Consider the following 15093-nt stretch of genomic DNA (forward strand, 5'->3'; position numbering starts at 1 on the left):
TGCCCAGGCTGGCTTTGAACTATAATCCTCAGATCTCAGTCTCTTGAGCAGCTAGGAAGGACTACAAGTAGGAACTACCAATGCTCAGTTTAGCTAGGATTATAGGTATAAGCCAATTACACTCATGCACCAGAGTCTTAGTCTGTAATCCTAGCTACTCAGGAAGCTGAGATCTAAAAATCATAGTGCGAAGCCAATGGGGGCAGAATAGTCATCTCCCATTAGCCAGCAAAAAGTTAGAAGGAGAACTAACTCAAGCGAAAAGAGAAAACTAGAAGGAGAACTGACTCGAGCGAAAAGAGAAAACTTTAATCAATTGTTCCTAGAGCGTGTGTAAAATTTTATTTTTGACAGTGCTATTGAAAATCAGAAAGCAATTTTGTGGATAAGAATTTCTAGGCTTTGGAAGTGGCGCTGTGGTTCAAGTAGTAGAGTACTAGTTTGAGCTGAATAGCTCAGGGAAGGGGCAGAGGCCCAGATTCAAGCCCCATGGCAAACACACACACACACACAAAGAATTTCTAGGCTTTATGTATAAAGTGTGTGCTTTGGTGTGTGTGTGTGTGTGTGTGTGCGTATCTGTGTATGTATTTGTATTTACTTTATTTTTGACAGTTGTGGGGATTAAACTCTGGGCCTGGGCACGGTCCCTGAGCTCTTTAGACAAAGTCTAGCACTCTACCACTTCAGCCACAGTGCCACTTCCATTTTTCTTTTCTTTTTTTTTTTTTCCCCCCTGGGTTATGGGGCTTGAACTCTGGGCCTGGGTGCTGTCCCTGAGCTCTTCAGGTCAAGGCTACTGTCCTGCCCCTAGGCCTAGGAGATGTCCTACCCTAGAAGAACCTCAATCTCCCCATCCTGTTTTCTACTCATTAAATGGAAATAAGAGTCTCCTTTGTGCCCAAGCTGGCTTTGAACTGTGATTCTCAGATCTTAGCCTCTTCAGTAACTGGGATTACAGGCATAAGCCACTGGCGCCAGCCGTGTTTACTTATTTAAAATTCCTGTTTTTTTTTTGTTTTTTTGGGTTTTTTTTTTGCCAGTCCTGGGGCTTGAACTCAGGGCCTGGGCACTATCCCTGAGCTTCTTTCTGCTCAAGATTAGTACTCTACTGCTTTAGTCCCATCGCTACTCCCAGCCATTTCTGTTTATGTGGTATGGAGGAATTGAACCCAGGGCTTTATGCATGCTAGGCCAGCACTCTAGTACTATGCCACACTTTAAGCCCACTGTGAGACTCTTATCTACAATCAACCAGAAGAAAACCAAAAGTGAAGTGTGGCTCAAAGTGGTAGAGGGCTACTCTTGAGCAAAAGAGCTTAGGGACAGTCCCCAGGCCCTGAGTTCAAGCCACACAGCCAACAACATCAACAACAAATCAAATAAAATTGAACTCAAGGCCTTGCATATGCTAAGTACACACTGTGCCAACTAAACCAGTCAGTGTATATTATATATATATATATATATATATATATATATATATTAATGTACATGTAAGCAATGTGACTGAATTTCCTACTACTATTTCTTGCTCTCCTTCTGGACCCAGAAATTAAGTATTATCATACAATAACTGAACACTTACTTGACTATTATAGAGTTCTTCTAGGAGAGCTAAGGATTTAATGGACTTTGATCTGCAAATTTCCTCCTCTGTAAATTTCTGTATATCTGGATGAACCTTCTGGGTCTGACCCAAACGCAAAAATCCTATTTTGAACTTGGCCAACTTCAGTAGAATATTGTCAACAGCCGAGTGTGTATAGCTGGTCAGCAAAACACTAAAGCCACAGGCATAGAGAATTCTTACCTAGTTGTGGGAGAGAAAGAAAACAGCATTAGTTTTAATACCAGATAACTTTAATTATATTTATATTTTCCAAACATAGCTACAAAGCTCAACAGGAACTATTAAGGGCTGAACCAAGTAACATTAAAAAATAAAAACTATACAGGGCCAGGAGTGTGGCCTAGTGATAGAATGCTTGCCTAGCATGCAGGAAGCCCTGGTTTGATTCCTTGATACCAAACAGAAAAGGGACGGTGGCTCATACTTGTAATCCTAGCTACTCAGGAAGCAGAGATTTGAGGATCAAAGTTCAAAACCAGCCCAGGCACAAAAGGACCTGAGACTCATCTCCAATTAACCTCTAGAAAATGGGAAGTGGGCTTGGCTCAAGGATAGGATGGTAGTCTTGAGCTGAAGAGCTCAGAGACAGCGCCCAGGCCGAGTTCAAGCCCCATGACCCACCAAAACAAACAAACAACAGAAAAAGTGAGTAGTGGTACTGTGGCTCAAGTGGTAGGCTACTAACCTTGATCAAAAGAATTTCACAGGGTCCGGGAGTTTGGCCTAGTGGTAGAGTGCTTGCCTAGCATGCACGAAGGCCTGGGATCAATTCCTCAGTACCACATACATAGAAAAAAAAAAAAAAGCTGGAAGTGGTGCTGTGGCTCAAGTAGTAGAGCTTTAGCCTTGAGAAAAAGTCCAAAAACAGTGCTCAGGCCCTGAGTTCAAGCTCCATGACTGGCAAAAAAAAAAAAAAAAAAGAATTTCACAGCTAGGTGTCATGGCTCATGCCTGTAATCCTAGCTACTCAGGACGCTGAGATCTGAGGATAGTGGTTCAAAGCCAGCCTGGGCACTAAAAGAAGTCCATGAGACTCTTATCTCCAATTAATTACTAGAAAAAGAGAAGTGGAGATATGGCTCAAGTGGTATGGCGGTAGCCTTGAGCTGAAGAGCTCAGGTACAGTCCCTAGGGCAAGAGTTCAAGTCTCAAGACTGTCAAAAAAAAAAAAAAAAAAAGGACTTTCAGGCTGGGAGACTGGCTTAGTAAGAGTGTATGCCTAGCATGCAGAAAGAACCTGGTTTGATTCCTCAGTACCACATACATAGAAAAGCCAGATGTGGTACTGTGCTAAACCTTGAGGAAAGCCCAAAGACAGTGCTCATGCCCTGAATTCAAGCCCCAGGACTGGCAAAAAAAAAATCTCAGGGACAGTGCAGAGGCCAGAGTTCAAAACCCAGGACTGGCAAAAAAGAAAATTTAATTGAAGAAAATCTATTTCAATGCTTAACCTCATTTTGGAAGGGAAAAGAAATGTACAATGACACATATCATACATCACCAACAGTAAGATCTTTAGGAAATCCTAAATGCAAAACATCTAAAATGTATTACTCATAGTTCAGCTTTATTATTTCTCACATCATTTAATGTTATGAAATGATTTTTTGTTGTTGTTGTTGGCTGTGGGCCTCGAACTCAGGGTCTGGGTGCTAAGAATCTCACCGGGACTTTTCTGCACAAGCTAGCTTTGAACTGTGATGCTTAGATCTCTTCCTCCTTCGCAGCTAAGATTAAATGTGTGAGCCACAGGCAACAGACTGAAATGATTTTTTTTTGTCTTCAGGCTTTCTCAAGGATAGAGCTCTACCACTTGAGTCATAGTACAACTTCTGGCTGTTTCTATGTATGTGGTACCAATGAATTGAACATGGATCTTCACGCATGCTAGGCAAGCACCCTGCTACTAGGCCAAACTCCTGGCCCTGAAATAATAATGATTTTTTTTAAATTAAAATCTAGTCCTTCTGAATCAGAAATGAGAACCTCTGAACTGATAAGAAGTTGATCTATCATATGTAATTTCTCAGAATAATAACTACAAGTTATAGAATATAATATAGAATAATAACTAGAACCTTACAAGAGTACATATTGTGGTTGTCTTTCCGGTCCCTGGCATACCCACGATGAGCGTATAGTCTCTGGAAAGAAGAACCTTCTTCATTGCCTGCCTCTGAGGCTTATTCAAGCCTACATTTAAATTAAAGATAACAAGGAAAACAGAAATAAACTGAATTTCAGCCAGGCATCGGTAACTCATACTTAAAAGCTTAACTACTCAGGAGGCTGAGATCTGAGGATCAAGGTTTAAAGTCAACCAGAGCAGGAAAGTCTGAGACTCTTATCTCCAATTAACTACCAAAAAGCCTGAAATGGCACTGTTAACTCATAATGGTAGAACACTAACTAGCCTGGAACACAAATGCTGAGGGACATTACTCAGGGCCAGCAAAAAGAAAAATCAGTAAACAAATTGTTTCTCCTTCTTCTTCTTCGTCTTCGTCTTCTTTTTCGGTATCATAGTGATATATAGAAGGGTTACATTTTCATTCATAAGGTAGTGGGTATATTACTTCTTGAACAGTTACTCCTTCCCATGTTTTACTCCTACTTTCCCTCCTGCCACCCTGTTTCCTTTTCGCCTGAGACAGGTTCTTACTATGTAGCCAGGTTAGACTTTGAACTTGTGGTAGTCTTGCTTCAGTTCCCCAAGTTCTAAGATTCCAGTCTGCTCTACAATATGACTTTTCAAAGTAAAACAATCTTATGATGATCTTTAAGGACATATACAAAACATTTCTAAAGAGTTTCTAACCAGTATAAGTTCAAATCTCATTAATTATTAAGAACATAGACTATGGAGTAATTTCCTTTATAAACCAAAGCAAGAAAAATTAAAATGCAGGTGCACATACCCTTGAGAATGCTGGCAACTGTGTCCTTTGCATCATGAGGGAGAACAGAACTGAGGTATGGTATGAACTGAGGTTCCTGGAAGTCAATGATTAAATCTCGAAGCTTTTTGCTAAAAAGAAAATAAGTACTTTTAGTAGTGTTCCTTATAAAACTGGGGAGGAATTTAAATTTTTTTATCATTACAAACCTGGCATCAGTGTTTTCCATCAATTTAGAGAGATTTCCTAATGGGGTATCTACATTACCATTTATTTCTTCCTGATCTAATCTGAATAAAGTTGATTCTGGGAGTACTGACAAGTTCCTAAAACAGCAAAACAAATAGATATGAGCCAAAACAGCCTGGTACTGTCACAAAAATAGCCCCAAATATTAATAAACAGTACAGAAAATTCAGGAATAGAATCACAAACCTACAACCAACTAATTTGTAACCAAGGAACCAAAGATAAACAATGGAGAAAAGACAGCCTCTGCAACAAATGGTGCTAGGAAAACTGGGTATTGCACCCGCAAGAGACGGAAACTGAGCCGCGATCTCTCACCCAGTGCAAACATCAAAAAGCTTAAAGTAAGATCTGAACTGTAAATCTACTGCAGAAAAACATATGAAAAAACGCTGGCAATTTTCTTTCCCTGACTAGGACTACAGATGCCCAGAGAGGATGGGACATGAATTGACAAATGGGAGTGTCTTAAAGATTATCTACACAAGACCAGGAGCATGGCCTAGAAGTGGCATGCTTATCTTGCAAGCACAAAGCCCTGAGTTTGATACCTCAGGTACCCACATACACAGAAAAAGGGAAAAAGGTAGAAGTGGTGCTGTGGCTCAAGTAGTAGAGCAATAGCCTTGAGAAAGTCCAAGGACAGTGCCCAGGCTCTGAGTTCAAACCTCAGGACTGGCCAAAAAAAAAAGATTTTCTGCATAGCAAAAGAAGCAATCAGCAGAACCAAGAGACAACCCAGAGAAGAGGAAAAAACAAAACAATCATTACCAGTTATTCAAAGACAAAGGATTAGTACCCAGAATATACAGAGAAAAAAAAAAAAAAACCAAACCAAGAAAACAAATTAATCCAAGTCATAAATGAGCAAATAAATTAAATAGACAGGTCTCACAAGAAGAAATACAAATAGCTATCAATACATGAAGTAATGTTCAACATCCTTAACCATAGAGCTAGGAGTGTGCCCTAGTGGTAGAATGCTTGCCTAGCATACATGAAGCCTTGAGTTTGATTCCTCAGTACCACATACACAGAAAATGCCCAAAATGGTACTATGGATTAAGTGGTAGGGCACTAACCTTGAGAAAGCTCAAGGACAGTGCCCAGGCCCTGAGTTTAAGCCCCAGCACTAGAAAAAAAAAAAAAATAACTACATACAGCCAGGTGCCAGTGGCTCACTTCTGTAATCCTAGCTACTCAAGTGGTTGAGATTTAAGAATCACGGTTCAAAGCCAGCACAAAAGTCTGTGAAGCTCTTATCTCCAATTAACCTCCCAGAAAACTGAAAATGACACTGTGACTCAGGTGGTAGAGCACTAGCCTTGAGCTGAAAAATTCAGGGGTAGCTACCAGACCCAGAGATCAAGTCCCACAACTGACAAAAATAAAAAATAAAATACAAGCCAATTAACCTCTAGAAAACGGGAAGTGGGGCTTCGCTCAAGTGTAGGGTGGTAGCCTTGAACTACAGAGCTAAGGGACAATGCCCAGGCCCAGGGGTGACAGCCCTGAGCTAAAGAGATCAAGGACAGTGCCCAGGCCAAGTTCAAGCCCCAAGACACACAATAAATAAATAAATAAAAATAAAATAAAAATACAAGGGCCTGGAGTTTGGCCAAGTGGTAGACGGCTTGCCTAGCACACACGAAGTCCAGGTTGGATACCTTGGTAATATATATATATATATATATATATATATATATATATATATATATAAAAATTATATACATACATAAAAAGTTCCATTTCATCTCAGAGTGGCAGCCATCAAGAAAACAGATAACAAATGTTGGCAAGAATACTGGAGGGAGCGAGGAGGTCTTTTTGATGATATAAAAATTTAAAATTGAGGGGCCGGGAGTTTGGCCTAGTGGTAGAGTGCTTGCCCAGCATGCACCAAGACCTGGGTTCGATTCCTTGGTACCACATATACATAGCAAAAAGGCAGAAGTGGTGCTGAGGCTCAAATGTCAGAGTGCTAGCCTTGAGAAAGTCCAAGGACAGTGCTCAATCCCTGAGCTCAAGCCCAGGATGGCAAAAAAAAAAATCTAAAAATTGATTGTGGTAATGACTGTACAACGTGTGTGTGCACATGCATGCTAGGCAAGTGCTCCAATCCTCAGCTACTTCTGCAGTCCTTGGTAACTCTTAGACTATATTTAAATGTATGCCACATGAATTATGTATTGGCTGTTATCAAAAGACATAACATTTCATTACCTGTCTAATAAGCAAGTTACTGTTGTCTTGCTAATCTTCTTCACATATCCCTTAGACAAAGCAAACAGTGTTCTCTCTTCCCCACTCAAAATTACCCTGTCACCTGCCATTAGGTTGGTGACAGGTATGGCACCACCATTACGCTGGAAATTATGTAAATACTGCCCATCACAAACTCTCTGTACATGTCCTGTTCTGAGCAGGTTTCCAATGCAGTTGCCTTTCTCCTCCCTGTGGAAGAGAAAGAGAGACATGGAAAACTTCTATTCATATCATATTTTAAAATATTGTATTTTCCCACAATTCACTTGTTTAACTTGTTTCTGAGCTCGGCTTGGGAAAAGTTACCAAGACTCCACACCACCTCAACCAATGACATAGGTATGGTGGCACAGGCCTGTGGTCCCAGCTACAAGGTAGGTCCTAGGTAGGAGGGCTGAATGTTGTTGTTGGTCCTGGGCAAAAACATGAGACCTTATCTGAAGCAAAAAGGGCTAAGGGTATGGCTAAATTGTAGAAAACCTGCTTAGTATGAAACCCTAGTACTATTTTTAAAAAATCCAATTTATTTTTAAAGTTACATTTTCATCAATAGTCATTCAAGAATATTGATGGTATTCTATTTCAAGTAACATTACTTTTCAAGTAACTCAGGAAACACTGGATGTTACAGAGAAAAATGAGACAGACATTTAGAAAATGAGATTATGACTGGGCACCTAGGTACTGAGGAGGCTAAGATCTGAAAATCATAGTTAAAGTCAGCCCAGGCAGGAAAGTCCATGAGACTCTTGTTGTTGCCAAGGGCTTGAACTCAGGGCCTGGGCACCACCTCTGAGCTTTTCCGCTCAAGGCTTGAACTCTACCACTTAAGCCACAGCACCACTTTCAGTTTTCTCTAGGTTAACTGGAGATAGTGGTTCACAGACTTTCTTGCCAGGGCTGGCTTCAAACCTCAATCCTCAGACCAGAGCGTCCTAAGTAGCTAGGATTATAGATAGGCACGAGCCACCGTGCCTGTCTCCATGAGACTTTCTTTTTTTGGTTGTGGGACTTGAAATGAGGGCCTGGGTCCTATCCCTGAGTTGTTTTACTCAAGGCTAGTACTCTACCACTTTGAGCCACAGCTCCACTTCCAGTATTCACATTGTTAAATAGAGATAAAATTCTCATGGATTTTCCTTCCCCAGGCTGGCTTAAACCCATGATCCTCAAATTTCAGCCTCATGAGTAGCAAAAATTACAGGTGGGAACCACCAGCACCTGGCTCTTAGCTCCCTGAGATGCTTATCCCCAATTAACCACCAGAAAAGGGTTGTTCAAAGTCGAAGAACACTAGCCTTGAGTGAAGCACAGTGCCCAGGCCCTGAGTTCATGCCCTATAACTAACCAAAAAAAGAAGGAAGGAAAGGAAGGAAGAATATTAGCTTTTTCTATTAATAGTATAAAATTTTACAGAAAATTTATGTACTTTAACATCAACAACAAAAAAAAACCCCATAAACTGGTAGTGGAGCTGGGAATTAGGCCTAACAGTAGAGTGGCTTGCCTAGAATGCATGAAGACCCGGGTTAGATTCCTTGGTACCACAGTCATTGAAAAGGCTGAAGTGGGTGCTATAGCTAAAGTGGTAGAGTGCTAGTCTTAAGGAAAGCCCAAGGACAATGCTCAGGCCTTGAGTTCAAAGTCTGAGGATTAGCAAAAACAAAAACAAAAAAAAAAACCACCCAAAAAACAGGTAGTTAAAAACTTGCGTAAAATAACTGGGTGTGGTAGCTCATGCCGAGGAGGCCAAGATCTGAGGATCACAGTTCAAAGCCAGCACAGACTTTTTGGGCATTAACGTCTGTGGACTCTTATTTCCAATTAACCATCAGAAAACTGGAAGTGGCACTGTGGCTCAAGGCACATTAGCCTTGAGCTAAGAGCTCAGGAACAATGCCTAGGCCATGGGGTAGGGTGGTTGCCTTGAGTTGAAGAGCCCAGAGACAGTGCCAAGGCCCAGAGTTTAAGCCCCATGTCCGACAAAATAAATAAATAAATAAATAAATTAATTAATAAAATTTAAAAAGCTGGAGTAGAGTCTCAATTTGCATTCTACGTGAAGGACTGACCCCTATCCTATTTTCCCAAGGTGCTTAGAGATGTCAGGTAAGACACCAAAGATAGGCACAGATTGTCTGGCACAGGCAGGACAATCAGATCTGAACATAGCTATAAACATTTCATTGTGGGACTAGCCTGTAAGGCTCTGAGGCTAGGAAAGTGTTAAGAGTTTGCAGGACAGAACTGTACCCTGTGGAGGTCAAACTACAGGCAAGACAGATACAGAGCTGTTTGACAATTTAAAAAACTTGAGAACTTGGATAAGTAAATACTTACCCTATTCTCTGTCCTTACCTGCAGTCACTTCCATCCCCACCCCCAATACTAAACTCAAGTAACCTCTGTTGCCTTGCTCAGACCCCATAAAACCCTTGACTCCAACCCCAGCCCTCAGATACATTCCTGCAGGAAGGCTATGCAGCTCAATATTCCTAAATACAGTTGTGTGGAAGATGGAGTCTGTCCTGTTTCCTTCCTTTATCCTCCATTTTCCTAACACTACAAGTACGTAACAATTCGCCTTAAGATACCCCCAGATTTATTCTAATACCATTGATAATAAAGATTTTACTACTCATATTTAGAGGCATATTTAGTTTATGGAAATGTATTACTAATGATTGTGGACATCCATGAGGGTTTTCATGAATAAATGAGGCCACATCCTAGCTTATATCTGTCATGAGTCTCTATTGTCACAACTAACTAGTGAAACGATGAGTATTTCGCAGTATGGCGCAGACTACTTACATTTCAGAAGCAGGCAGTAACCAGATATGTTGATGATTCATTCTGTTATCTTTTGATTGGGACTCCAGAGTTAACATTAGGCACCAAAGGCTGAAATACTCCAAATGTGAAAGCTTCAGATGCTGGGTCTCTTCTTTTATTTTGGACAGCATGGCCACAGGGACTGAACTCTGCTCTACCTGTTGTTCAATTGCTCTAAACACAAAGTTGCAAGTTAGAGGGGGTGGGGATCGGCAGGAGAGGGTTTCCTACCTTGACAAGGACTTCAGTTTATCCCATTAGCTCCAAGTTGGAGTTGGTACATAAAACATTTTGTTGGAGGGCTATAAAATGACCTTTTCTAAACTAAATACACACATATATGATTACTATCCCAACTCTACCATAGGCTTTTTTCCTTAAAAGTCATTCCAACAATCTAATAAGCCACATGGCTTTTTTTTTGCGGCGGGGGGGGGGGGGGGGGGGGGGGGGGAGGGGGTTGGATTCTGGGCCTGGGTACTGTCCCCTGGGTTCCCTTTAGTCAAGGCTAGCCCTCTACCATTTGAGCCACAGTGCCACTTCCAGCTTTTTCTGTGATTAATTGGAGATAAAAATGTCATGCACTTTCCTGCCCAAGCTGTCTGCAAACCATGACCCTCAGATCTCAGCCTCCTGAATAACTATAGTTACAGGTGTGAGCCTCCAGCAACCAGCTACCCTATGGCCAATGTGTAAGAAAGCCAATACTCTATCACTGTGCTTTCAGTAACTATCACTCAAACAAATGAGCTTCAGTATACACTCTTGAAGGAAGAAGTGACCAAGCACTGAGTTCACATCTCAGCACGGATGCACATGCATGCGGGAGCACGCACGCTCACATGTGCATACACACACACAGAAAACCTAGCGTGGCTGGGAGTTTGGCCTAGTGGTAGAATGCTTGCCTAGCATCCATGGAGCCCTGGGTTCAATTCCCCAGTACCACATACATTAAAAAAAGCTGGAAGTGATATAGCTCAAGTGGTAGAGTGCTAGTCTTGAGAAAGCCCAAGGGCAGTGCCCAGGCCCTGAGCACAAGCCCCAGGGCTGGCAAAAACCTAATAAAGTGACTGCTTTTTACTTTCTAGTCTCTTCATTGTAAACACCCTCTACACAAAAGCACTGTAAAATAAAAGAACCAATAAGAAATCAGCAAGGCCACACCAACCACCAATGTGAGCAGAGTTCACATTCAACTTGAAATATGCTTTGGAAAGATAGTATTTACCTGCTATAAAGAGCACAGTTGCTCCTCTGTGAACAGTATTCACAGGTTTTCTTATCCTCGGTGACTTGTGGCAAAGAAGCAAGCTGTGTCCTGTCCTGTCTAGTACATGTGCTGACACGGTGCAGCAAGGAAAACGCCATCTGGTTCCTTAGCTTTAATAATTCTATCAGGGAAAGTAGATCATTAAAAGACCATAGCAGAAAAGTATCTCATACCTACCAAGGACTATGAACTGCCAATGTTTAATTCGCTGCAGGAGGACCATATAGAGCTATTGAGAATATCTTTAACAGAAGACAGTAAGTTAGAAATAAATTTTCTTGGGCTGGGAACTTAGCCTAGTGGTAGAGTGCTTGCCTAGCATGCATGAAGCCCTGGGTTTGATTCCTGGGTATCTCATACACAGAAAATGCTGTAAGCTGTACTGTGGCTTAAGTGGTACAGCCACTGTTCTTGACTTCAAGAACAGTGCCCAGGCCCTGAGTTGAAGCCCAAGGACTGGAGAAAAAAAAACAAAGCAAGTTTTGTATAATAAAAATTTGAGTTGGACACAGTGGCTCATGCCTATAATCCTAGGTACTAGGAGGCTGAGTTCTGAGAAATGCAGTTCAAAGCCAACCTGGGCACTAAAAAGTTCATGAGACTCATATCAATTAATCAACAGAAAACTGGAAGTAGTGCTGTGGCTCAAGGGGTAGAGTGGTAGCCTTGAGATGAAGAGCTCAGGGAACAGAGTCCAAGCCCAGAGTTCAAGTCCCACGCTGACCAAAAACAAAAAGAAAGAAAAAATTTAAAAGTGGGATGGGAAAGGAGCAGGTATGGCTCAAGTAACAGAGGGCCTGTCTAGGGAGCTTGAGTCCCTGCATTTAAACAACAGCACCACAACAAAAGAAAAACTAGTATCTGTGTTTAATAATAGAGTACATTGTTACAATTCCTTTAGCAAACTACAAGTACTAATTACAATTTATAGTACACCTAGCAAGTATAAGAAATAAAACTGTAATGCCAAAAGGTTGAGGAAAGAGCCCTAGAGAAGTACAAACAAAGCAAAGCTTAACCTCTTTTATCTAAATGCTTGGCAGGCACAGGGTACATCTGCCCAGTCTTGAGGTAGAGAAGCAAGCCAGCCTCTGGGTCTGCTCTTCTCTCTTGGCTTAGCAGCGTGTACAAAACAACCTGTGTAAAACAGGTCAGTAAACAAACACTGAGCAGTTTGTTATTTAAAAAACTAGAATCTTCTATTATTTCCCACCACCACCACCCTGAACAGATCTTCCAGAAACCAACCAAGATAAACTGGGAGTGGCGACGCACATCTGCAATCCCAGTGGTTGAGAACAGAAGCACATAAATAGGCCATCTATCAAACTCCAGGACAATCTGGACTACATAATGAGATTTTGTTGTCAAAAACACAAGCCACATTGGGAAAGACACTACAAACCCCATTCCACATTTAATTTGCACAAACAGTTCATGCTTCTTCATGTCCTTAGACAATAAAGGATGCACATAACCTGGGGCGGGGTACGGCTCAGTGTTAGGGTCCTTGCCTGGCCTGAACAAGAGCCTGGTAGAGAGAGGTAAGAAGGTGGCCAGGGGGCCGGGAGTTTGGCCTAGTGGTAGAGTGCTCGACTAGCATGCATGAAGACCTCAGTACCAAATACATAGAAAAAGCCACAAGTGGTACGGTGGCTCAAGTGGCAGAACTCTAACCTTGAGAAAGCCCATGGACAGTGCTCATGTCTGAGTTCAAGCCCCAGGACTGGCAAAAAAAAAAAAAAAAAAAAAAGCTCTGGCTGCAGAGTTGTGGCTCAAGTAGTAGAACAAAAGCAGCTCAGGGACATTGCCCAAACTCTGAGTCCAACAAGCCCTAGGACTGGTGCAAATACACAAACACACACGAACGCATGCACGCACGCGCACTCACACACACATTTATTACAGCTCTCTCCCTGTAAAGATAATAGTTCCAAGTAAATATAATTTTTGTGGGGGGGGGGCAGTCATGGAGCTTGAACTCGGCCTGGGCACTGTCCCTGAGCAATGCAGCTCTAGGCTACCACCCTACCCTTGAGCCAAGCCCCACTTCCAGTTTTCTAGGGGTTAATTGGAGATAAGAGTCTTAAGTCCTTTTGTGTCCAGGCTGGCTCTGAACCTTAATCCTCAGATCTCAGCCTCCTGAGCAGCTAGGATTACAGGTGTGAACTACCATGCCCAGCTACAAATAAATATAATTTAACACAGTAATATTCTTTGAGTTGAAAGTACAGCATACTGGAGCAATGAGTGACCTAAACAAAAAAGTCCTTGAGTCCAGATGACATTCAATGTTGAAATGTTTAGCACTGTAAAAAAAATTTCAGTCAACGGGCTGGGGCTGGGAGTTTGGCCTAGTGGTTGAGTGCTTGCCTAGCAGACACAAAGACCCGTGTTCAATTCCTCGGTACCACATACATAGAAAAAAGCCAGAAGTGTTGCTGAAGCTCAAGTGGTAGAGCTCTAGCCTTGAGAAAGCCCAAGGACACTGCTCAGGCCCTGAGCTCAAGCCCAGGTCTGGTAAAAAAAAAAAATTTCAGTCAAGGGCAGGGAGTTTGGCCTAGTGGTAGAGTGCTTGCTTAGTATGCAGGAAGACCCAGGTTCGATTCCTCAGTACCACATACATAGGAAAAAAGTGGAAATGATGCTGTGCCTCAAGTAGTAGAGCACTAACGTTGAAGAATGCCCAAGGACAGTGCTCAGACCCTGAGTTCAAGCCCCAGGACTGGCTAAACAAACAAATAAAACTACTACGCAAACATTATCTGGATTGAACCAGAACATATAAAACAGATTACATGTTGAAATACACTATAAACATCCAGTTTTCTTCAGATAAATACCTGACTGCGGTGTTCAATAGAATTTGATTCTTTGCCTGTTTTAAGTTCCAGTGGCATTATCTTACATTGAGTTTTACACCCTCGATGTATTTTCACACCAACTGTAACATCAATTTTCCCCTTCAATCCAAACCTAGGGGACCAAATGCTTTCTTCAATATCTAGTGAGTTGGTCACTTCAATGCTGCATGTTGAGTTACTCTGACCACCATCACATGGACTGTAAAAAAAACAAACAAACAAGGGTAGGGGCCGGGGGAGGGAAAAGGGAACCAAGACACGAGAAAGGGTATCAATGTATGTGAAGTAATGCACCCTTTATCTGGTGAATATAATGTAACCCTTCTATTAATTACAATAAAAAAATATATGAAAAAAAAACTCACATCTGTTGGCCAAGACTAATTTACACTAAATATGAGGACAGGGGGCCGGAGTCTGGCCTAGTGGTTAAAGTGCTTGCCTCGCATGCATGAAGACCCAGGTTCGATTCCTCGGTACCACATACATAGAAAAAAAAATCCAGAAGTGGTGCTGAGGCTCAAGTAGTAGAGCTCTAGCCTTGAGAAAGTCCAAGCTCAGACCCTGAGCTCAAGCCCAGGACTGGCAAAAAAAAAAAAAAGAATACAGAAGGATGGCTTTGAATAAATAAACTAAAAACATCTTTAAAAAAATAAATAAATAAATAGATAGATAAATATGAGGACAGTAAAGAATCTAATACCTTCTATTTGTGTTGTGAGACACAGTCCCACTACATAACCCAGACTTACCTGGGTTACCATGTAACCCAGACTGACCCAAGCCTCATCACCCACAATGCTGGGACTCCAAAGGGTCGCTAGGTAAATCCTCTGGGCAGGAAATGGGTGGGCTCCTGTAATCCTAGCTACTCAGGGGACTGGGATTTAATGATTGTGGTTTAAAGCCAAGTTAGGCAAGAAAGTCCATGAGACTTTTGGGAGTCCCGGGGCTTGAACTCCAGACCTGTGTGCTATCCCTGAGCATCTTTATGTTCAAAGCTAGCCCTCTACCACTTGAATCAGACCACCACTTCTGGCTTTTTCTTAGTAGTTTATTAGAAATAAGAGTCCCATG

At 41.8% G+C, this 15093-nt stretch overlaps 1 protein-coding gene across 1 annotated transcript in view; it reads right to left on the minus strand.

Annotated features, from left to right (window-relative positions):
* The window catches only part of Dna2 (DNA replication helicase/nuclease 2), a 31779-nt gene that overhangs the window by 8001 nt on the left and 8685 nt on the right, over window positions 1-15093 (minus strand). The window contains exons 6-14 of the mRNA XM_090346958.1: window positions 13996-14215; window positions 12172-12289; window positions 11111-11273; window positions 9859-10053; window positions 7003-7233; window positions 4740-4856; window positions 4552-4661; window positions 3712-3826; window positions 1589-1808 (exon numbers count right to left, since the gene is read on the minus strand). Of these exons, the coding sequence (XP_090203084.1) occupies window positions 1589-1808; window positions 3712-3826; window positions 4552-4661; window positions 4740-4856; window positions 7003-7233; window positions 9859-10053; window positions 11111-11273; window positions 12172-12289; window positions 13996-14215 (1489 nt within the window). The remainder of the gene's footprint in view (window positions 1-1588; window positions 1809-3711; window positions 3827-4551; window positions 4662-4739; window positions 4857-7002; window positions 7234-9858; window positions 10054-11110; window positions 11274-12171; window positions 12290-13995; window positions 14216-15093) is intronic.

Source organism: Megascapheus bottae, chromosome 15 (genome assembly GCF_031878675.1).
Source record: "Megascapheus bottae isolate mThoBot1 chromosome 15, mThoBot2.hap1, whole genome shotgun sequence".
Classification (NCBI taxonomy): Eukaryota; Metazoa; Chordata; class Mammalia; order Rodentia; family Geomyidae; genus Megascapheus; species Megascapheus bottae.